The sequence below is a fragment of the Musca vetustissima genome, unplaced genomic scaffold, assembly GCF_032173495.1.
Source record: "Musca vetustissima isolate MV318-11 ecotype Yass unplaced genomic scaffold, APGP_CSIRO_Mvet_v1 utg6509, whole genome shotgun sequence".
Lineage (NCBI taxonomy): Eukaryota > Metazoa > Arthropoda > Insecta > Diptera > Muscidae > Musca > Musca vetustissima.
The window spans coordinates 157,532-183,243 of record NW_026877974.1 but is presented as its reverse complement, the minus strand read 5'-3'; the positions used below and the strand labels follow the sequence as shown (position 1 = coordinate 183,243).

The window sequence follows — 25,712 nt, the reverse complement described above, 5'->3', positions numbered from 1 at the left end:
AATATAATCAAAACACAGAAGAGCTAAATAAAAAGAAATATGTATATACATATGTATGTATATAGTACATATTCAGTGCACATAATCTCTCATACATACTTATGGGGATTTTTTTTTTAATGAATTGAATCGAATTTTGTTTTGGTGGCTGAAAAACTATTTGTATTCATTGTTGATACCTTTTCTACAATCGAAATTATTTCTTGGAGGTTCCATACATATTTACGTACCTATGTATATAGATTGACATATTTATAAAAGAGGCTGTTTGTTCAGTTAGCCATATGTTAAAATAAAATAACACTGTGCAACAAATTTAAATGTTTTCGATAATTATGAGAAAATTTCAACAAATTAGAAAGAGGGGTTAAAATAAGAAGACATTTGTATCTGTGTTTTGAATGTTTACTTCGAGAGATATACTATACTATATTACCTCAATTCAAAAGATTTGAATTGATTGTATTTTAGGTATATGGTGTCATTGACAATATCTATACTAATACAAGAGTAAAGTGACTGACTGATTGACTGACTTAACGATTCATCAACGCCCAGACGAAACGGCTGAAGTTAGAATCTTGAATATTTGGTTGAGGGTCACTCTTGGTCCAAAGGTGACTGATAAATCTGGGTTTTAGAAATTCGTACTACAACGGTACAAAAAGTACTAAATGTGATATCATTTGTATTTGGCGAATCTGTAGAGCTAGAACTCTTAAATTTTAAATTAGGGTCACTGATGAAGTGTAGAATATATATAGCATAGGGTTTCTTGGATAATTGAACTATAAGTATGCGAAAATTACTAAAATGTACAAAATTTGGTACAATTTCGTAGCATGTGAATGGATAGAGCTAAAAACTTGAAATTTGAAATGCGAATTAGGGTCGTGGTGTAGGGTCTATTTAAGGAGATTATTTTGCAAGCGTGTACTCATGTGCACGAATAGTACTATATTTGGTACAAATTTAATTTGGAGGTACTAATCGGTCTGGAATCGTAGTTCGTAGTTATGTATACGAAAAGTACTAAATCTTACTATAATTACTACAATTTGGATTTGGGTAAACCGATAGAGCTGGAACAATAAAATTTGGAGTCAGGATCACAGAAGGGGTGGTGCATCGAGATCAGAATTCTGTTAAAGAAATGTATACCTATGGGTACTAAATGGTACTAATTTGGTAAAATTTGAATACTATGTGAACCAATAGAGCTAAAACCATGAAATTTGGAGTCAGGATCATTGTTGGCGTGTAAGATTGAGATATGTAGGAAGTTTTGGAAATCGGTACTACTTGTACTAAATTTGTATGTATGAAGTTTTAGAAATTTGTACTAAGTGTACTAAAGTTAGTACAATTTAAATTGTGGGTGAACCGATAGTGTTGGAATCCTAACATTTTGATTTAGGATCGGTGCGAGGATGTAGGATTAGTGCAATTTAAATTGTGAGTGAACCAAAGAGTTGGAATCCTGAAATTAGAATTTGGAATCATTGTGGGGGTGTAGGGTCGGGGTATGCAGGAAGTTTTGTTGGATGGTTGATGGTTGAAGAGGGTACTTATGGAAATAATGTGTGCTAAATGGAACTATATTTGGTAAAATTTGGATTTGGTTGAACCTTTATAATCATGAAATTTGGTACTAAATGGTACTCAAATAAAATTAATGGTCGATATTATTTATTTATTTATTTATTCCAAAAATGCAATTTGAAGCCATTAAGGCCGATTTCATTTAAATTGCAAACTATACTACTCCATTTAACAAGATTTCTTAATGATATCTTAGAAGGTATTATTCTAAAAATAATAATATATTTCAATATTTGGCAAGTGGCTAACTACTCAAGTAAGTGTATTAATATCACATATTCAATATTTAGTAATAAACAGCATTGTATAAAATATAAGAATTTAAATTTGTATATTATAAAAAAAATGACATACTTTAGTTTAGGTAGAAAAATTGAGAACTACTCCAAAAACATTAGTAAATAATATTATAATTTGTTTAGATATTTTAGACATAAAATCAATTTAAGCATACCCGATTTTCCATTTCGAAGGTATTGCGGAAAGGGTTCATTATAAATCATATTTATAGAGTACAGATAATTAAGTGGAACCGTAGTGGTCTATTATTTTTAATTTATATGTGCTGCTTGATAATGAAAATTGCTTTAGGGAATGCGGGAGCTTATTGAAAGTTCTGGCAATTCGTACCTGAAATGATTTATTCATTTGACCGATAGCTCTTGGAACAATTAATTGGTTTGTTCTGCTTGACCGACAGAATGGAAACATTTGTAGTAGAAAATCAGGACTTTGATTTTTAGTAGCATTATAAAACAGCATTAATGTTCTACAGTCTATAAATCTCCAAAAATGACAACCAAGAAATTCTTTAACTTTAGTGCTAACATGGTCAAATTTTTTAAGCGAAAAAAGATAACGAACAACTCTGTGAATCGATAGCTTAATCCTTTTCATATTTGTTTTGGTTGTGCCAGAGAATATTTCAATGCAGTACAGTATATGAGACATTATTAGTGAGTGCACCAGTTGTAACTTTATATTGCGGGGTAGAATTAAATCCGTGTTATAAAGTTGTCGTAATGTTAAATGTGTATGGGTGACTACATTATCAATATGACTATCAAATGTTAGCTTATCGTCAATAATAATACCAAGGCATCTTATGCATCTTAGGCATCTTAATGTGTGGACTGTTTAGTTGTTCTGACATATTCAGTTTTCTGAGAAAATAAAATAATTTGTTAATACATTTTTAAATATTTCCCACATTCGGTAACAAATTAGCGCGCATATACCATTTTGTAAAGGGCAAATTGTAGTCTATGATTTGAGTCGTGATCGATGAGGGACTTTAATGGACCCAAGTTCGACTTTTAGGTAGATTTTCAAGAAAAAATCGGGTTCCGAAACGGTTTCATATCTATTTTGTATTAACCGGATCCGTAGAACTTCCGAGTCAAATAAGCAGATATATATATATATATATATATATAAATAGGCTAAAAATATCTACCTCTGGAAAAAATTTTAGAAAAACCTGAGCATCCTAGACGTACATACAAAGACAATTGCTGCGTTTGCAGAAACTAAAAGGGACAGTGATAATAATTCTTAAAACTAGATATTGTAAAAAAACAGAACATTCATCACGCTGGTGGTGTGCTTATTCAAAACGGTATTTGGAATATTAATTGAGTCAAATAAATGCAGACAAACAGAATATTAGCCAGGTGCATTGCAAACTTGGGAGCATAGAGCGTCCGCCAAAAACATGTTACCCACAAACACATGTACCAAAGAACTTGTATTAAGATAGCCTTCCAAGCTTATCAATTATTCTTGGTAAAACCCCAATCTAATAATGATAATATGTGTATTAACTTTCGATTGTGAAATTCTTTACAATCTATTCTTGTGTTCAGCCTTCATTTTGTCTAGCCTATTTTGGGAAGTGGACATTGAAAGCCCTGAAATAGTTCAATATTACTTTATTTGTTGCTTTTGGGTTTCTTCACTTCAAAATTTTGGGTGAACACCAAATGCAAACAATGCCACTGCCAACAACTACACTTTTAACTCGAAACAGAAACTGATGAAATCTGAAATCAATGTTCAATACTTGGCAAAACCCCGATCTAATAATGTGTTTTTTTTTTTTATTTTATTTACCTTAGATTGTGAAATTCTTCACTATCTATTCTGGTGTTCAGTCTTCTTGTTGTCTAGCAGATTTGTTGTCCTAGTTTCTTAACAGCTAACAAGTTCTTTATCCGACTTTATCGGAGGGAGAAGAGCGGGCATTGAAAGCCCTGGAATAGTTCAATATTATTTTGCTTGTTTTTATTTATTTGTTGTTTTTGGGTTGGTTCTTCACTTCAAAATCTGGATAAACACTAAATGCAAACAATGTCACAACTGCCAACAACAACTGCACGCACTTTTAACTCTCGAAACCAGAAACTGATGCAATCTGAAATGTAAATGTTGTATATTTGTTGGATTTGGTTTCACAGGGTTGTTCGCAACCAATACAAATTGAAAATCGTTCCACATGCTAAAGAATGGGGGAGAAGAACGAAGAACTCAAAGTACGAGGGCAGTTCGGAAAGTTCTTAGCCTAGCACAAAAAGCGCGGTATAAACAGAAAAAAAGTTAAGTGTTTTGTAAATTTCCATCTCTGCATGTTAAATTTTGTTTCGATCTGGCAACTCCTTCATATAGAAACAAGTGTTCAGAAAAACCCATCCGCAATTTTTTATAATGAAAGCCCGCATTTCTAATTTGTCCATCATAAAAAACTGCGTATGCGTCTTTATTGAACTCCTGTTCCTATATGAAGGAGTTGCCAGATCGAAATAAAATTTAACAGGTATGGAAGTGCTAGGCTAAAAACTTTCCGAACTGCCCTCGTAGTCCAGAGAAATATTTACCAATAAAGTGGGATGGAACTGCAAGAGAACTGCATTGCTGAAACAGACGGTATTCAACTTTAAGTAATCGATTATTCCATATGCTACAAAGTAATTGTTTATCAATTACTGATTACTTTTAGTGATGTGGGATTGGTATTGTTGGACTACCATATGATTGGAAGGGATTTGAAAAGTTAAATAATAACGGGCGTTTTTTATTCATCAAAAGTGGAACGTAAGCAAGAACGAGCAGTACTTTTGGTGGTGGCGCTGTTAATACTCGACAAACGGGAGGCGGGCCAATAACTTAAAACACAAAAAGAAATACGAGTCGTACTTTCAAATATATTAAAAAAGATCGAATTGAAACATAGCAAAGAAACTATTTAAAATGTTTAATTTTCAGGTTATGTGTAAAACACCATACCGAAGGCTTTGGTGCAGGTACATCCTCCTGTCGAGATGGAGAAGAAAACCTGCTGACAGATAAAGACAGCGATACCCCAGAATTAATAAGAAATGGCGGTATAAAATGACTGTATGAAATTAACCGGCTGAAGAATAATGAAGCAGCAGCAGCAGCCGACGGATTACCAGCCGAACTATTCAAGGCCGGTGGTCAGACGCTGATCAGGAGCATGCACCAGCTGATTAGTACAATTTGGCTAGAGGAATGCATGCCCAATATTTAGAACTTCAGCATTCTGTTTCCCGTGCACAAAAAAGGAGACAAGACGATATGTGCCAACTATAGAGGAATAAGTCTCCTTCCAAACGCACATAGAGTGATATCCAGCGTTTTGTGTGAATGACTGAAGCGAATGGACAATGACATTATTGGATCTGATCAAATCCACCATTGACCAGATTTTCACTCTGCGCCAAATAATGGAAAAGACTCACGAAAAACGCATCGATAGATTTCACCTATTCGTCGACTATAAAGCCGCATTCGACAGCACTATCTGTTCAGAGGTATTTAAAGCCATGTTTGCGTTCGGCATTCCTGCCAAATTAATACGGCTATGCAGGATAACTTTAACTGGTACAAGGTCAGCAGTTAAAATTCGAGAGGTCCTTTCAGAGTCCTTCAGTACCGAACGAGGATTCAGACAATGTGCCAGTCTGACGTGTTCGTTTTTAGCATCCTGCTTGAAAAGGTTTACGAGAGGCAAAAGTGAACAAATATGGCTCTCTGTACACCAAACAACTCATGTTTTTCTTCTACGCCGATGACATCGATTTGATAGTTCGAACATTGCAATCGGTAATATCAACCTTTGAACAAATTGAGAAGGAGTCTGCCAAAGTGGGTCTTGCAGTAAATGCGAGAAGACCAAGCTGATGGTGATGGCACATGCAGAAGGGGAAAGTCACGAATTAGATAGAATGATCAAGGGGAACTTACTGGCAATCGGGCAAACTTATTTGTTATGGTTTATAACGAATATCATTTATAGCTATTAATTTCGCTGCTCCATTGACCTTCGTTATAAGCGATTTGGTTGTTTATGAAATCGTTTATAACGGTTGTATCCAAAGTCCCTAGAAATGTCCTGTCCTTTATTTGATATCGTTTATAACGACATATCGCTTATAGTATTAAATTTCGCAATTATTAGCGATAAATAGGACAAATGTTGAGTATTTTAAGCACCATTTAAAATTCGGTACGCTGTACAAAATGCCTTTGCAATCGCAATAATAATAATTTGAGTATTTAAAGCATGAAAACGGCTGAAATATACCCGAGAGCCAATCGGGTTGAACAAAATCTAATACACATTCTTAATTCAGTACAATGAACAAAAATTTCAACTTTTGTAAAGGGAAAGAGACATATATAATTTCAATTTACCTAAGTAAATAATAGATTTATTTTTGATTAGCATCACAGCTTAACTTAAAGATACAAACATGTATAAAAACATTATAAATAAAAAACATTTATTTTTTGTTTATGAATTTGCAAGCCAAATACACATTTCGCGTTTGTTTTGCTTAAATATCATTAACTAATACACTACGTTTACGCTGTGTCATACGTTGTTCACGATGAGTTCTTTGGACTTTCTTAAAGTGTTCCAATAGTTCGACAAAATTTATATTACTCTTGTATTGTAGGGAATATTTTTCACTGCTGAAATACAAAACAAATTTATTATAAAATTTAAATTATTACTAATATTGAATAAAAAACCTTACATTGGCTGTTGTCCCCAATAGTTTGGTATACATTGTAAACGATTTTTCAACATATTGAAAGCATCGGTCTGAGGTAGCAGCATGAGAATACCGAACAAAGCATGGGCCAAATATTGGGCATCTGCGCAATTATTGTCTTTGGAGACCAATGTTAAGCGAAGAGCTAAAAAGAAAAATGAAACAGAGTAAAACAATGGTAAAACTTTTCAATTGCAATAAAAGAAAATCGACGATATTTTGAATAATTGAACAGCAGGTTGGGGAACTGAACAATTATTACAACATTAATACTTACACGCAAATATGGGTGTTTCTATTAATTGCACTAATTTATCCAATTCTGTTAGTAGCTCCAAAGTTATTTCTATTTCAGCACTATGAAAAAGAAATTAAATATTAATGACCTCAAATTGTAATGAAAAGAAACATATATCACTTACAACAGATTCACCAATTGTGATACATGTTGATAACTTTGTGATAACAAACATATAGATATTGTCGACACCGGACAATGGGCCCAACTTAAATAGAGTGTCTTAAATAAGTTGGCCGAATTGGGATTTGAAATATCTCTCAACGTGGTACGCAATTCAAACAGTTCGGATGATGTCATTAGAATACTGTTTAAAAGTCGTACCAAAAGTGATGCAAATTTTAAATTGCTAACCTCTTCGATAATGATTTCGGCAAATGTTAAATAAATATATTCAGCATTTAATAAGACACATAGTTGTCTAGAAAGCGAAAAGAATAACATATTAATATTGAAATTGTTTAATTTTAGTAATATTCTTACCTGATTATCAGACTGGCTCTATAATCCAAAATGCTTTTGTCTTCACTAAATAGGTTAACAAGACTTAAAAGGAATTTCCTATAATGGGCCTTATTGAAGTCGGTTGTTTCTGCAAAGGAAATTGAGATAGATTTTATAACAGATCTAAATTTTTCATAGCAATCAATAACTTACCTTTCGAATGTTGTGAGTTGACAATTTCCGCTAAAACCGATATACACCGCAATACAACCTCATCGGAATTATCCGATAAAATATTTAGCAAATTATTACCCAATTGGCTGGAATGGTTTGACATCTGAAAAAAAGTTTATAACATGCATTTAATACATAACTACGTCGTTTAGTTCAATTCAACCATTCAGAATACCGAAAATCTATCAGGAGCCTACGCATATTTATATTATAATATATTTCGGATTTCAAAACTGATGTCATTAGTTTTGTATATGGCGGTACAAAGGTATATAAAATCGTTGACTAAATCATGCTCCTGATCAGTGTACCGGCCTTGAATAGTTCGGCACCTGCTGCTTTATGATACTTCAGACGATTAATTGCTATTCAGACCTCATATTGGCTAGGTGGTATACCATCTATACCGTCATTTGCAAAATGTTTCCTTCAGATCCTCGACACGCTGTCTATATCTGTCACCAGGTTTCCTTTTTAATCTCTACTGGATGATGTGCCTGCACCAAAGCCTTCGATTGTGTGTTTTACTCGTTGGTAAAATTTCCGGACTCCATTCTGACTAAATGAATATCTCGATTTGCTCACGCTCGCGTTTTTCTTGTTCTTTCTTTTGAAAATACGTTTCTCCTCTCCACTTAAAAAAAAACTAAATTTACTGAATATCTTACCTCATTGGGAAAATGTATAATCAAATGATGTATCCATTCCAATACCGCAACTTTGGTTTGTACCGAATTGTGTGTTAAATATTGTGATAAAACTGCCATTATCGATCGTAAATCTAATTGTTCAATATTTTGTGATTTATGTTCTTTGGAGGACACCAATTTCATCATCGATTTGTTGACCGAAACGGCACATTCTTTTATGTTTTTCATATTATCATTATTATACTCCAGACAGGGTAGGATGGCTGTAAAAATACCACTGGCATAGGGTAAAACTTGTGAACCAAATATAATAACAAATTCCCGTATCCATGTTATGGCAGTAGACTGCAGGAAACAAGAACAAGAATTATTTTCAAATGACCAATTTTGTAAAAAATAAAATAAAAATAACATACCTTTATCAACTCATTTGGTGATTGGGCATGTGTGATTAAAATATTAATTGTATCCTCCATACGCACCGAACTCGAATCATTACGTATGGATTTTAAAAATTGTGTCAATGTTGTCTCACACATTCTCTGTATTTCCTGGGTATTATCCTCGAGCATGGTAAACAGGCCATCGATAATATCTGTCAAATATGTAACCATATTGATTTCGGGCACGGCATTCAATATCGATATCCAAGAGATAACATATTGTCGTACATATGAATTTTTAACATAAATACGTTCCTTCAGTAGTGGTATAAATGCTTCCAAATTGAAATTTTGCGATGATTCCGTTACAATGTCTTTTAGCATTCTATCCAACAATTCACTGCCGTCTTTAACCATTTGATCGGAATCGGCGACAAGGCGACTTAAGGCGCTAAATAAATCTGGGAAAAATGGTATAATCGAAGAACGTGCCACCTTAACCACATTATACAGCGATTCACAGGCAAAATATCGAACCCTCAAATCCTGATCGCTAAGACAATTTAAAATCGGAGTAACAAGTTCACTAACATATTTGGAGGAATCTTTGCCCAGACCCAAGCTGGTGGCAGCCAATCCAATTAATCCACCCTTGCGTTTATTTGCATCTCTCGATGAGGCAAAATCATTTGACAGCACTTCAATTAGTTTGCGTATTTGTGCGGAATTATTTTTGGCATTGAATTCGGTAACCATTCTAGAAAAAAATAAAAAAAATGGAAATATTTAATATCAATTAAAATACAAATGTATGTGTATATCGTTCCACCCACTTTTCTATTTCCTGCGAGGCCAATTTCCGTTTCTCATAAACTTTATCTCCCAGTGCCTTGGCACAGGATTCACTCAACGGGGCATAAACACTTTCCATGTTTTTTCGTTTTACTTCCTATTGCCTTTTAATGTTCGACTATTGTAAATGTTAATTATTTATTAATGTTGAGAGAATAATTGATAAAAAGAACAAGTGATTTTGTTTATCAAATATCCATTAATCACAGAGGATTTCTTGTTTTTTTTCTTCATTCAATTCTCTGATTGTTTAGTCACTGATAAATTGACGTGTTGTTGTAGTACGAGGGTATGTAAGATAAAACAGCTGTTATGTTGACAGTTGGCTATTAACCTAATACACGACGTAAACGGTTGGCGTTATTCACCACAAGCGAAAAATAAATGGAAATGAGTTGTGATTTGTTAAAAAATCTTTAAAAAATTAATTGTTATAAATCCACGCCTTGTATTGGCCTATACACGCCTTGTATAGGCCTTGAAAAATAATTCTTTATAAATCCATGCCTTTGATAGGCGTTGAAAAAATATTGTTTAAAAAATCCACGCCTTGGATAGGCCTTGAAAAAATATTCTTTAAAAAATCCCCGCCTTGGATAGGCCTAGAAAAACATTCTTTAAAAAATGCACCCCCAGTATAGGCTTTGGATCCGTTTTAGTATCTTTGTGTCCATTTTTTTATCTCCCCATTAATAAAGAAACTAATTGTATTGTATATATGTATACAATTGGAAAGAAAAATATTGAATCAATCAATATGTATATTTGTTTGTTTCGGGCGGTTTTTTTTTAACCTAAAGTTGACTAATTTAGCTTAAAATATATTTTTTTTATTTAACTTAATACTAAATTGCATCGAAATACACATACAAATTACATATTAAAAAAATTGAATTAGAACGAACATGAAATACAAAGAAGAATACCCTTTAAAAGGTGAATTAAAAAGCATACATATAAAATAAGAAATATTTGACTATAATCTGTTGAAAAAAAAAAAACAAAAAATATACATTTATCTTAAACCTACGGTATGGTAAACGTTTTTTGTTTTCCTCTACTCCTATGCACTCTTTTCCACAATTATTTGAAAACTCTCCACTTCTTTACACATTTCCTGAAACTCGTCAACAAATGTCTTCAGCTCGGGATTTTCTTTGCATTTTCGTTTTCTTTTCGCTGGTTTTTGTTGTTCAGAACTTGTATCTGTTTCATTACTGTTATGATGATGATGTCCTCGCTTTTTACTTTTTTGTGGCGACTTGGAATTGTTATAGTCGCTGTTACTCTCGTCTTCCGATTCATCACTGTCCAAAACAAAGACAAGTTTATTCTCTCGCAATCGTCGTTTTCGTTTATACGGACGAATATAAGTACGATGGGCTTCCTGGAAATGTGGAAAAGAAAATTAGTATCTGTGTGTGTATCGGTTCTTAAGAATTTATGTATGTATGTTCTGTATATAAATGTATGATTCGTATACTACCAACAAAGACGAACTGAAATCTTTGAGGCCCTGTTGAATCGGTCATTCTTGCAAAACAAAATCACATTAAAGCGGATTTTGTCAAGAATTTCCATTTTATATTGCGATTCGGTATTGAAAATTACCTTAAAAATAATTTATCTTTTACATGTATAGATATAAAATAAATTATTTCAAATCGCTTTTAGAAAATTAAAAACTAAAATATAAAATGTGATTACTCACATCTTCATTGAATGTTGTTTCCGGTTCGGGATCCTTAAACAATTCACTTATATTCGAATCAAAATTGGTGGCGCAATTAAAACCAGCCGCCGCTTTTGGCGGTAAATTACGCAATCTTAATTCCTCCAAGGCCCGTTTACTTGTCGATGGCCGATGGTCATCAATCATTGTAGAACACAACATTTGTTTTATGGACTTTTGTCCACCATTTTTGTTGTGTTCCCTGCCAGGTTCATTGAAAAGATTGGGCATTTTTTTATTACCTTTATTATTTTCCACTTGTTGTTGTTGTAGACTTGTATCCAAACAACCATCCGGTCGTAATTTACGTAAATTTGTCAATTTATTATGTATATTAGCCGAGGTGTTGGTATTGGTTGACATTGATTTGTCATGTTGGGTTTTCTGATTGATGGGCGTCTCACAGTCCGATTCTTGACTGGACACATCATGCTGTGAGAGGAATTCCTCGAAACCAAAGAGATCTCTTTCGGGGGAATTATGTTTCTTTTTCTTTTTGTTTGTGGTTGTTGTTGGTTTTTGTGGGGTTTTGAAAACATGTCCATCGGAGGATGGTAGTTTTTCGATACCCAACATATCTTGATTTTGAGATTTTTCCAACAAGGATTTTTGCAGAGGCGGCAGATGTACAACTTCTAAAATATTTATTGCCTTCAGGGGGCTACGATAGGTTAATGCACGACGAGGATTCGGTAGTTGTTTTAAATTAAATATATCATCGTTTTCATTTTGATTTTGTTTGTCTCCTGTTGCTGCCTTTGGTGGTGGTTGATTTTCGGCATTGGAGTCATTCGAGGAAAATGATGAGGGTATGCTGCCATTGTTCTGTGGTAAGGGTGTTGAAGAGGCGGAATGTTGTAGCGGTATTTGGGGAAGTGGTGAATTTAGTTGCTCTTGTTGTTCCATTGGAGGTGGTCCAATAGTTGGTGTCGTCTCCTGTAGGTCCGGTATACTTGATCGATTTTTGGGAGTTTCCTTTCTTGGTGTGGGCGGTATGTAATCACTTGAAAATGAAGGTAAATTTCCTGTACTCCTTGAAAAATTAAATACCCTTGGCAGATTGACATCTTCATCTATACGCCAAGGTGAAGCTTTTGTGGCTGGTCGTTTATTGGGCCAGGGAATGGGTGAAAAATCAGCATGTAAGCCCGGCTCTTGTAGTGGTGGTGTTTTGACATTTTTCGGTGTACTGATAATTTTCTTGGCCATTGCCAATAAACGTTGGGCCTTAATTTTTTGAGCATCGGCAGACATGCGACCGGCTTGATTAATCAATACCGATTTGGCTAAATTACTAAAAGTGCCCTCTTGATGTTCTGAGGGTACAGCTGCCGGTGGAGTTTGTTGATGATTGCTGGGCGACTTATTCATATTATAATCAACATCTAGATCAGCATTACCGATATCATCATCGTCATCTAAAAAGTGATTGTCAAAGTTGTCGACATTATCATCATTTTCATATTGGTTATTGACAATCGGTTGCCGTTTAGGGTTTTTGCTATTAGTTGGCACTGTATGTCCAGCATTTTTATTACCAACTGTCACTGTCGTCGTACTTGCTGTACTCTTTTGTTTTCCCGTAGCAGCCTTTTGTTTGGCCTTAAACATAACTTTATTTTGTATTGTTTTGGGTTTCCGTACAAGTCTGGGTTTACCCTTGACATTTTTAGCTACCGCAACTTTACCTTCTTTGATCAATTTCTTAATGATATCTCCCGTAGGATCTGCAGGTTTAACAAATCGTCCAGATGTACCCGCACCACCATCGGAGTCCGAGGTTTGTGACTGTGAAAGAAATTCATAAACTTGTTCTCGTCTCACTTGTGAGGAGCGTACACCACGTTGAGGAGCTTTCTTTATAGTTCGACTGTTTCTTGTTGCCGCCATTTTATTGGATACAACTTCAGGTCCAGATTCATTATCGCTTTTATTGGATTTATTGCGATGGAAAAATTTATGTGTTTTTGGACCGTTGTCCTCATGACTTTTATTTGTGTTTTGTTGGGGTGTAGATGTATTATTTTTGTTAATGTTTGCTGCTGTTGTGTCCTCCTCCTCAATATCAATTTCATGTGCAGTAGGAACTGCTGTTGGCGTTGTTGTTGTTGTTACGTAGATTTTCTGTTTTTGTTTTGTTGGTGTTTCTCTATTATTGTTGTCGTTGTTGGGTTCTAGCTGATCAAGATTGGAATTTGAAGAATGAGCTTCATTGGGCCTAATCTCATTTGCTTCGTTAATATCGTGAGAATGTTTGGAGGAATTCATATTTGAACTTTCTGCAGATATCTTGGAGTTTTGTTTAGATGTGTGAGCTTCATTAGATTTTTTCTCGTCGTGTGTATGTTTGGAATTCCTCCTGGAATTCTCTGCAGATATCTTGGAGTTTTGTTTATTTGTATTGAACATTTCTATAACATTTGGTGATTCATTCTCCTTATTTTTGTTTATATTCCCATTCTTTGTCTTGGCAGAGATCTGATTTCTGGTTTTTCTTTGATATTTTCCTTTGCGCTCCACACTTTCCGTATGTGTAACTTCTTCCTCCTTATTCTCCCCCTTTGGTAAATCAACTTCTTTTGAATTTATTTTTCTCCTTGACGCTCTTGAACTTGTTCTTTTTATTTGTGGTGAGTTTTCCTTAGCCTCATCCGTTTCTTCTTTATTCTTGGCTTGAAGCCTTCTTCCACTTGTTCGTTTTTCTTTAGTCTTCTCAAGATTGTGATTTTCATTGCTATTATTATTATTATCCTTTTTACTATTTACAATCTGATCCGATTCCTTAAGCTGCTGTTGTTTTGAATTGATCTCAACCGTATTTGTAGAATCTATGAAATGTTCGAAAACCATTGTCGAATTTGTTTGTGGATCAAAATGTATTTTACTTTGATTTACAATATTTGTCATATCTGTTAATTTGATTTGTTTAGATGTCACCGCCGCTCTGCTACGTGCTTTGCGTATTTTTGATTTATCTTTTGATTGATGATTTGTTAGTTCTGCTGATGCTTTGTTGTTATCTATTTTGTCTCCCTGATTTTTATCATTGTCATTCGTTTCATTGTTATTATTATTATTTGCATTTTCCTGTTCATCCGAAGAAGAATATGATTTTCTTTTTGTTAATGAAAGTTTTGCAAAAGCTTGGCGTTTCTCCTGATCCAAAGAAGGATTTTCAATTTGTGCAAAAGATGTTGCCAATTTTTCATCTTCCAATTCGGCAATTGCAGTTAATTCTGAAAATAAAATAAGAAAAAAATATAGTTTACAATTGTAAATTTTAAGACAATACATTAGATCAACCAATGAATGAAAAATATTTAAGAAGCTATGCATAATTCTGAAGAAACTTCGATTAAATTCTTAATTTTCATTGATCCTTAAGCATTTCTTGTATAAGAAAAACTAACCCCTTTTGCGATTTATATGTTTTTTTCTGTTGACCCACATCAAAGAATAATTCGTAACACGTCTCTCTCATATATTTTTATCTCCATGATAATCATAATAGACAAGGAGTCAGGTACCTCAGCTCGATATTGAGTTGGCCTCCAAAATCAGAAGATAACTTTTTCAAGATGTGGTATTTGATTGATTCTAAACTTTCACACCATATCGTGTGATCCTCGCACTGATTTCTCGCATTTCAGCCGAGGAACGTCAGATGCCTAGATTATCCAAAGCGGTTCTGACCCAATTACGTTAAAAGTAACGTAATTGGACGCTTTTTAAAAATAACATGGGGAATGTTTAGCTCCTCACAGAACACATACTATATGTAAGCCCCGATCGCATACCGTTTTGACATTTACCATATTCCCTGCAAAGTTTCGTTATGGTTTACAATTAATTTTTAGGGCTTAAGTCTAGTTTAGTGCCCCCTCAAGGATCGTTTGGAGGCCCATATATCCGGAAATACCGATTTCCGCAAGAAAAAAGGATACCATTGTAATCAGGGCCCCAAGGACTACATGTGGTAAAAGTTTAAAAACGATTCGCGAGGGGCCCTAAACTAGACTTGTTCCAAAATAGTTTTTAGTTGTTTAGAGTGAAAAGTTACCCAACTATGAAAATCCAATCTTCCATAGAAATAATATTTCGTACTCAGGACATCAACCGCTTCCAAAAGATGTTGTATTTGTCATAGTTATTTTTAAAATTTCGGAGGCCGGGCATTAAACTCAACTTCTCCCAGATTTATAATCAAGACATCTCGGAAAGGCACTATTAGGTACCATGAGTCTAAAATTCAATATAATAACTATTTGTCTCTTTCCCTTGAACTTTCTCACCTGCTGTTGTTTGGATATTTTTGCCAGTTTTACGATACATTTTCGTATTTGTAATTGTTGTTGAGTATTGCAACAATTCAATGACTCCGACGAAGACAATTCAAAAATTTCCGATTCACAAAGTAATGTATCTGTTGTATAAACTAAGCCTTCATCAAGGGAAGACACACTTTCACGAGATAATTCAAAAATTTCTGATTCCTGTGTAGGAGAAGTGGTGTTCGGCGAATTCTCATTGTGTAATGTTTCCCGATCTACAATATCATCTTGAGGACTAGACGACTTTCCCACATCCTGATTTGCTTTATTATCATCTCCACTCAACACACAGCCAGCGCATTTCTTCAGTCTTTTGTCACGTTTTATTTTAACCAAACATAAACGAATTCTTGATTCTTGAGTACCATAATATTTATTAAGGTAATTTGTCTCACCTGCTGTTGGTGGGGTAGTAGATTGTCGGAGCAGGGGCATATGGCGGCGCGTTTGTATCATTTGTATACTACGTTTCCGCAATTGTTTCTTCCGCGTGATCTTGAACGGTGTTGTTTTCATTGTAATATAATTTGTTTGTATTCTACGCAAACGTTTTATTCTAACTTTACATATTCGTAATTTTTGTTTCGGTACACAAATTCCTGCACTATTTAATAAATGGCGGGACGACTCTTTACTATTTGCAGATAATTCAAAAACATCCGATTCACAAGGAATGCTAGTGTTAGACCCATTAACGCCCTTCATTTCTCTTGTCACAACATTTATGGTGGTGGTTTTGATATTGTCGTCACATTCTGTGACGTCATTGAATGTATCTTCTTCTGGTATGTTATACACATTATCTTCTGTACATTGAGCCTTCAATGTGTGGGGATCACTGCCACTGATAGTACAGCCACCACGCCGACAATCTCCAGAAGCCTTATTTATTCTTTTGTCACGTTTTATTTTCACAAAACACAAACGAATTTTTGCTTGTATATCATAATAATCGTCCAAATATCTACTGAGTTCATGTTCATCATCATTGACATTAGCATTAATATTTGTTGTTTCACCTTTAACATTTTTCTTGGCCGCGACAGAGGATTTCTTTGATTTCTTCGATGTTAGTTTGATTTTTGCCATTTTCACATATACAGCCACTATTGTAGCATATTGTTTGAAAGCGAGAAATGAAGAGATTACATTAAATTACGTAAAAAATATATAAAAATAAATGCGATTATGTTGTAAACGATTCAAGTATTACGCCTTAATTAAACCAGCGCCATATTGTATAGCACATACACACAAACATATTTATTGTGTACCGGTTACCTGGTTAAGGGAAGTGAGTGTTAACAATGCAACCATAAGTAAATACGCCCCATTTGACTATGGCAAGGCGCTTAGTCTGCTTTTCCACAGGCAGATTTTTATTTGGCAAATTTTTTGTTTTCTCTTTTGAAATTTTCGCTTGCTTTTCCATTTCCAAATTTTTCTTTGCCAAATTTGCGAATCAAACTACAAAAGAAAGAAAAAAAACGTCAAAAGTGTTTGCATTTTAAAGATTTTTTTAATATTTGATATATTTTTTATATATTTTATTATATAAATTGCAAATATTAAAAATTAAATTTCACTTGCACAAATTAAAACAACCGGTTTGTAAACAAAAGCCGGCTGTGTGTCAGTAAAGCGAATAGGTTCAAAAGGAAAAGTCAACAAAATTGTTTTCAACGAACAGAGCAAAGCAGAATTTGCGTGTACGGCAAATTCTGAACAGTCAAATTTTTGTGTTTCTTCCTCGCACCCCTCTCGCCTACAAACTCAGTATTTGCCAAATAAAAATCTGCCTGTGGAAAAGCAGACTTAGAAAGAATTGACGTTAAATTTGCATTAAACATTGCAGGGAATTCGTAATTTACTGAAAATATATAAAAAGAAAATTTCGTTTTATCATAAACTGATTATCGAAGAATATTGAATTATTAGAAATATTGAAAACCAAAGCTGAAAAACCTAAAAAAATTGTTTAACTGACCTTAAATCTCCAAAATTATAGTTTTCGGAGATCGACAGTAAATAAAAGTACATTTACGTATACGATTTTAAATCGACCCGATTAACGAAATCCAGAAATACACCCCAAATTGTTTACACATACCTTTAATCGTGATCTAAATACTGATCAGCTGATGTTTGTTATTATACATACAAAATTATTAATTTGGACCAAAAATATTTGTTTGTAATTTAAAAATGAAAAGAAAAATTACAACAATGGAGATGTTTTTGCAATGCTATGATCATTTGCAAAGCAAAAAAAATCAACTTAAATCATTTTTTGTATTTGTATTGGCAGCCGTTAAATTTAAAAACAAACAACAGAGAGAGTTGTATTTCTTCGTACAAAAACCGCGTTGCATCTCAGTAGTATCATGATTTCGATCATTATTTAAAATAAACCCTGCCGCACGATGATTTAAATTTGTATTATAAGTCATTGTAAATTCAGCCTTATTAAGAAAATAAACCCTGATTCAGCCTATAATCATGGTTAAATGCTATATGTAAATCAGCTTTAAGAAAATAAACCCTGATTCAGCCTTTAATCGTTATTAAATGTCCGCTTTAAGTTTAAATTATCGATTCCATTGTATATATGTCAAATAAATCCTCATAAATCCTTTATTTAAGATTCATATATAATACTAAGCCTTCAGTGGCCAATTTAGTGTATCTTTTGACAATTTAAACCTGAGTTATATTATACAAATAAAAAAAACTATGTAGCTATATTAATTTTAAAATTAAATTAAATTTTAACATAAGTTCAAAGTTCCCAAGCCAATAAAAACAAAAGAAAACAAAAAAAAGTATATTAAATAAGCTATTCAATTAATTCTTGAAAATACTGCATAATTTTCATACGAAAGGCATTATTGCTATGAGAAAAAATACGCAGTTCTAATGGCAAAAAATTCCAAAAACGAGCAACTCTTACCAAGAATGACCTGGAATATATATTTTTCCATATTCTAGGAATATATAAATCTGAGGATTCCTTGTTGAATGTGAAAACTGAAATAAACGTCTAAAGGCGCAAGGTATACCATTCTTAATAAGATTATAAAAAATCAAAATGCAACGATAGCTTATGTACATTTCCAAAGAACATCCCAGGAAACGAATAACATAGGCAGAAGTATGATCATCTCGGCGAAGATTGTATACGAAACGTATAATAGTATTCACAATACGCTTCAATTTATCAATATTAACACCGATTGTACCCGAATAGACCTCAAGTCCGTACAAAAACTGAGATAATAAAAGAGAATTAGCTAGCATTAATTTTATTCGGTGAGGAAGGTATAAATTTGACCCATAGATACATGCTCCATACTTTGCCGAAAAAGGAACAATGTGACTTCTAAACGAAAGATCACAGTCAATAATTACACCGAGACACTTATGCTGCTGTACAAAATCTATTCGAATTTGGTTCATGAAAATGTTAAAAGATGGCAAAACACGATTGTTATTACAAAATGATATTGCCTTAGTCTTGGATGGGTTAACCATTAGTGAATTTCTATTAGCCCAATCAACAAAACGATTTAAGTTTGCGTTTATATTACCTTCAAGTATATCCAAGTCAGCACGCCTACCACTAAAAAGTAGATATATGTCATCTGCAAAAACAAATGTTGAGCAACAAGGAGTGTTTGTATACGAAGGAAGGTCATTTATATATAAAATAAACAATAGTGGGCCAAGGACAGATCCCTGTGGAACCCCGGAGAACAAATTCAGAATACTGGATTCAGCACCATTTAGCACGACAAATTGACTCCTTTCACATAAATAGGAAAAAATTAATTTACACGCAGATCTTGAAAAGTTAAATTCATCTCTTACCTTACTTACAAGGCGCATGTAATCAAGAGAATTGAAGGCTTTAGACAAATCTAAGGATACCATAATACTAATCCTGCCATCATTAATAGTTTTACGAATCGAGTCAGTTAGTTGAAGCAGCAAGTGAGTAGTATTATGTCCATGGCGAAAAGCATATTGGCATTCATTTATTCGATTAACACAAGCCGTAAGCATTTGCTTTTTAATAATATTGTTACGAATATAACTTTAGATTTAAGTTCATTTAGATGAATTCCGTTAATTTAAGAATTTGAATTGTAACGTAAATTTCTACTACGCAGTTTATTTGAATAACTTCACAACAACAACCACTGTATAGATTTTTCTACATCCTTCCATTTCCTCTTTCATTTTCTATTTTGTTATTGTCGTACAATTCTTGTTAAACGTCATTCCTCTTTCTTTGTTATTCCCTCGCCTGTATATGTGTTGTTGTTATTCCTCTTTCTTTGTTATTCCCTCGCCTGTATATGTGTTGTTGTTATTGTAAGTTTGTTTACTCAAGTTTGTTGTTGTTATTGTTCACTCAGTAAGTTTGTTGTTGTTATTGTTACTCAATGTGTTTGTTGCATTGGTAGATTGTTCGTGATCTAGGTGTTACCAGATCGTCTAGAAACTTCTGTAGCGACAGGCAGGGCTCATATAAATAGAGGGAATGGAAAGGCAGTGAGTCAGTTGTGAATCAGATCGCGAATTGAAACCGTCGAGTAAAGTAAAGTGCAAAGTAAAGTTGTGTGAATAAAATCATTGTAATAATCGTAATCAGAACATTTTAATAATCGTAATCAGAACGAACCCGCGTTTTATTTGGTACGAACTGTATCGGGAAATAAAACAACGTCTACACGGGAATAAGTGAAGTCCAAGAACGTAACAATTGGTGTCAGAAGTGGGATTACGATAATACTACGATGAAGTTTAAGGATCTACGAGTGGAAGACTTGAAGAAGGAGCTGAATAAATTGGAATTGTCCTCTACTGGCAACAAGGCTGAACTACAAAAACGTCTGTTGGATGAGTTCGAGCGCCGTGGTATGAACATCGATACATATGAGTTTGACAGTAAGGATGAAGTGGATTTATCGGAAATGGGCGAATCCAACTGTGGGGAAGTCTCGTCAGTAGCTGCCAGGGGTGACGATTTAAGAGAAATGCTGGCTAAAATGTTTGAGCAAAATTCCAGAATGTTCGAAGAGAATTCCAGAAAGTTAGATGAACTCAAGGCAGATAATTGTAGAAAGTTAGATGAACTCAAGGCAGATAATTGTAGAATGAACGAGAAACTCGAGAACATTACGGAAGTTATTGGAAGGAGAGTGGAAACCGTGGAGATCCAAATTAAAGAGTTGGATAAGAAAGTGCAGTCGGTTGACGAGAAGATTCTGTCTGTAGATGAGAAATTTCTGGCCCACGACCACAGGTTTACAAATCTGGAGAAGAAAATGTCGGAATTGGAAATCAAAGGTGGTCCGGTGCGAGCTCCTGATAACACACTGAAAATCAAACCTCCTGTATTCGACGGCTCTACGTCATTCAATGTTTTCAAGTTACAGTTCGAGACAGTGGCTTCTAGAAATTCGTGGAACGACAGCGACAAAGCGGTTGCACTACTTCTGGCATTGAAGGGCAGTGCTGCTGATGTTATACAGAGTATTCCTGTCGCTTCTAGGAGCAACTATGAAGATGTTATTGCTGCACTGGAACGTAAGTACGGTGGCGAACATAAACAAAACATCTACCTTATGGAACTAAGGGGAAAAGTACAGAGGGCAAACGAGACGTTACAAGACTTTGCAGCTGAGGTGGAACGTTTGGTGCTAATGGCGTATCCAGGAGAGAATCACCCATTGCTGGACCGTATGAAAATCGAAACCTTTGTGAATGGCATACGTGACCCTGAGATTAAATGTGCAACATATGCGTCACCAAAAACGTCATTTGCCGAAACCGTGTCGTTTGCCCTTGCCCAAGAGACGGCAAGAATGATTGTTAAGCCCCAGACCTACAAGATTAGCCAACTGGAGACCGAATGTTGCGAACACAAATATCTCGTTAACTTGATCAAGGACGCCATGAGGCGGGTAATAGAAGAAACAAAGTTAGTAGGGATGACTAAGCCCAGGGTTAGATGCTACAACTGCGATAAAGCAGGTCATATTGCACGCGAATGCAGAGCTAAGCGCAAACGATCCAGGTCATCGTCACCACCTACAACGAAAGATGGTAGAAGAACGGCTCAACAGTCCACCAATGAGTCACCGTTGAACAGAATCGAGCACAGAGAAGACGGAAAACACGGTAATGCTGATGCCCTGTCTCGTCGGCCATGCAAGGTAGAATGCAGGCATTGCTCAAAGGCTGAGAATAAGGAGAATATCGTTGATGTCCGACTATTGCAGTTTGAGTCGGGTGAAGATTGGTCGACGGAACAACGAAGAGATCCCATTCTGGGCAAAGTAATTTCGGCCATTGAAACGGGCAAGCGACCTAGTCGTAAAGAAATTACCTCCGAAAGCCCTCTTTTAAAATCCTATTGGGCCCAGTGGGACAGTCTACTTATAAAAGATGGCTGCCTATATCGCAAATGGGAAAGTGAGGACGGTAAATCTCACCGGAACTTGATCGTCGTCCCAGACTCCAAAATAAGGGATGTCTTGTCGGAGTTTCACGATGGGCCAAGTGGAGGACATCTTGGCATAGCAAAGACCGCTGAAAAGGTGAAACAGAGATTCTACTGGGTCGGCTGTCAAAAATCCATTGCCGACTGGATCGCCAATTGTGAAAGGTGCATAAGGGCTAAAGGTCCAACACGGAAGAGTCGAGGCTACATGCAGCAGTATAATTCAGGAGCCCCTTTTGAAAGAATCGCAATGGATGTAGCTGGACCGTTCCCCACAAGCGACTCTGGGAACCGGTATGTCTTAGTGGTCATGGATTACTTCAGTAAATGGCCGGAGGTTTATGCTATCCCAAATCAAGAAGCCAGGACAATTGTGGATGTGTTCAGCAAAAATTGGATTTGTCGCTATGGTGTTCCATCTGAGGTTCATTCCGATCAAGGTAGGAATTTTGAATCAGCGATCTTCAAGGAAATGTGTGACTCCTACGGAATTAAGAAAACCAGAACGACGCCCCTACATCCACAATCAGATGGCATGGTGGAAAGATTCAATCGCACCCTTGAAGAACATCTACGGAAAGTGGTGGACAGTGGCCAACGAGACTGGGATGAGCATATTCCAAAGTTTTTATTGGCTTATAGATCGGCCATTCATGATTCCACATCCCGGACCCCAGCCAAAGTTCTGTTCGGAAATGAATTAAAGCTACCTGGCGATTTGATATTCGGTGCTACCCCAAACGACGATGTGAACCAAGATGAAGACAGCCAAAACTCTTTTAGTAAAGTCCACGATGCAGTCCGACATCGAATAAAAATGGTTAGCAACCGCATGAAGGCAAGGTACGATCGAGCGGCAAATACCGATGGGTTTCAAGAAGGGCAACTGGTACTATTGTTCAACCCACAACGAAAGAAAGGACTATGCCCCAAATTGCAAACGCACTGGGAAGGACCCTACAAGATTGTCACGAAAATAAATGACGTCGTTTATCGCATCCAGAGGAGCGACAGTCCCAGGTCGAAGATGAAAGTTGTACATTTGAAGCGGCTGACCCCCTACGGAACGGGAACTGTGCCTATTCGGGACGAACAGGCTTAAGCGGGGGGCAATGTTACGAATATAACTTTAGATTTAAGTTCATTTAGATGAATTCCGTTAATTTAAGAATTTGAATTGTAACGTAAATTTCTACTACGCAGTTTATTTGAATAACTTCACAACAACAACCACTGTATAGATTTTTCTACATCCTTCCATTTCCTCTTTCATTTTCTATTTTGTTATTGTCGTACAATTCTTGTTAAACGTCATTCCTCTTTCTTTGTTATTCCCTCGCCTGTATATGTGTTGTTGTTATTCCTCTTTCTTTGTTATTCCCTCGCCTGTATATGTGTTGTTGTTATTGTAAGTTTGTTTACTCAAGTTTGTTGTTGTTATTGTTCACTCAGTAAGTTTGTTGTTGTTATTGTTACTCAATGTGTTTGTTGCATTGGTAGATTGTTCGTGATCTAGGTGTTACCAGATCGTCTAGAAACTTCTGTAGCGACAGGCAGGGCTCATATAAATAGAGGGAATGGAAAGGCAGTGAGTCAGTTGTGAATCAGATCGCGAATTGAAACCGTCGAGTAAAGTAAAGTGCAAAGTAAAGTTGTGTGAATAAAATCATTGTAATAATCGTAATCAGAACGAACCCGCGTTTTATTTGGTACGAACTGTATCGGGAAATAAAACAACGTCTACACGGGAATAAGTGAAGTCCAAGAACGTAACAATATGTTCCATTATTTTTGATAATGCCGATAAAATTGAAATGGGTCTCAAGTCATCCGGACCACGTACATTTGGGAATTGGTACCACACGAACAGTCTTCCACGCAGATGGGAAAACAGAAGAAGTTAATATAGTGTTGAAAAGATTTAAAATAATATCAAAATCAAGCCATCGATTCCAACAGATTTAGATTTCACTTTACCCATTGCCTCTATTAGCAATGAGGTTTTGTAAGTCATCAGCGGTTCCACCATGGCTATTACTTAAGTTGGTTTCACAAGCAGTACAAATAAAGGCACTGACTCTAATTGATTTAAGTGCAGCTAGGTCTTTTTCACTCAAGTCAGCACAAGATCCATGCAACCATTTGTCGCAAACTCTACATTTCACGGATCCCTGGGTCTTTGTCACTGGCTCATTACAAGAGCCACACAATATTTGTTTCTTCGTAGCAGGCATATTGTTTATGTTAATAACAACAACAGCAGTTGAGAAATGACAGGAACAAACAGCAACAACAATAAGGCGCTTCCAGTCAAAAAATGGAAAAATGGCAAGAAAGCAAAATATGGTAATTGCGTAACACGGGATGAAATTATGTTTTCAAACACTGTATATAGAAGTGCATTTAATTTTATTTCACACTTCCGTAAAAAAAACTTCTCCGCAAAAACACTTCGATCTTTACAACAGCCAACAGTTGATATTTAAGGAAAAAACAATTTTGCGATCAGCTGCAAACAAAACAATGCACATATGCCCGCAATTTAAATCCATTTTGAGAGCAAACTTGAGTGGCGCAGATATCCAACTGGTCTCCCTGGATGACCTTATTTATAGGCCATGCTTCAGTCCTTCTTTGCATGATTTTTTTGTTTAGGTCACATTTACACAACATGATAAATCATCATTTAAGTTGTATTTTTATCAAATATATGACAAATCCCACAAAAATTAAGTTGTAAATATAGAGTTATCCTCAAATGGAATAAGTACCAAAATTGAAAATTAGAATTTGAGCCTGATTTATTTTCTGAAACCGGTGCAATTTTCCGCCATTTTCCATACAATACACACAAAAAGTATGTCCTGGTTTGTGGCAATTCTTATCTCTTTCTTTTGAAACTGCTTTATGCGTCTATACAAGGCAGTTTCAGAATACTTGTTTGTTTTTGTTTGACATTTTGTGAATGTTTTTTAATATTGATCAAAACAACATTAAAGGAAATAAAAACTGAAAAAATATAATTTGTTCATTTCTATTCCTTTTTCACCTCTCTCTTACAAACAATGCAAGTAAACTTTCCCAATCTAAAATAAGACTATGTACTTTGATTTCATAGAAGAGACCACTTAAAGAAATATAGTAATCAGTTGGAAAATAACCTCTATATTATTTTAATAGTAATCTAAACAACTACGATTTGGTATCTTGATTTACAAATTAAGTAGATTTAGAAGGAATAGTATAAACGCATCTTATAAATGTTCCCGTCCTGGAAGAATCTATTTTATTTTAATTTGTAATATTTTTTAAGCACAAACGATTTCTTATAAAAATACCAAATGTTAATTGATTTTGATTGGTGTATGTAAACCTTGTAATAACATGCTTTGTCGATGGTCCTGATTTATATTAGGCGAGTTTACTCGCGGCAATTTTTATCGTTTTCTTTTGAAGTTGCTCAATGCTTCTATACAAGGCAATTCGGTTTCCAAAAAATTTTTTTATTTGTTGTTTTTTCACATTTAAATATATATAAAATGTCAACAAATACGAAATACACAAAACGAATTGCCAGAAAATTGTCGGTACGAGCAATTT

General features: G+C 35.0%; 2 protein-coding genes across 2 annotated transcripts in view; both read right to left on the bottom strand.

The window, feature by feature from the left end:
• LOC133322735 (DNA-directed RNA polymerase I subunit RPA12) overlaps positions 1-25,712 on the bottom strand; it is a 97,159-nt gene that overhangs the window by 32,894 nt on the left and 38,553 nt on the right. The window lies entirely within an intron of this gene.
• On the bottom strand, positions 6,459-9,620 carry LOC133322740 (protein VAC14 homolog). Its single transcript, XM_061531701.1, has 9 exons — positions 9,523-9,620; positions 8,723-9,446; positions 8,325-8,651; positions 7,636-7,759; positions 7,462-7,570; positions 7,103-7,399; positions 6,958-7,037; positions 6,663-6,825; positions 6,459-6,597 (listed from the first exon to the last, which is right to left on the bottom strand). The coding sequence occupies exons 1-9, from the start codon at positions 9,618-9,620 to the stop codon at positions 6,459-6,461; spliced, it is 2,061 nt and encodes a 686-aa protein (XP_061387685.1).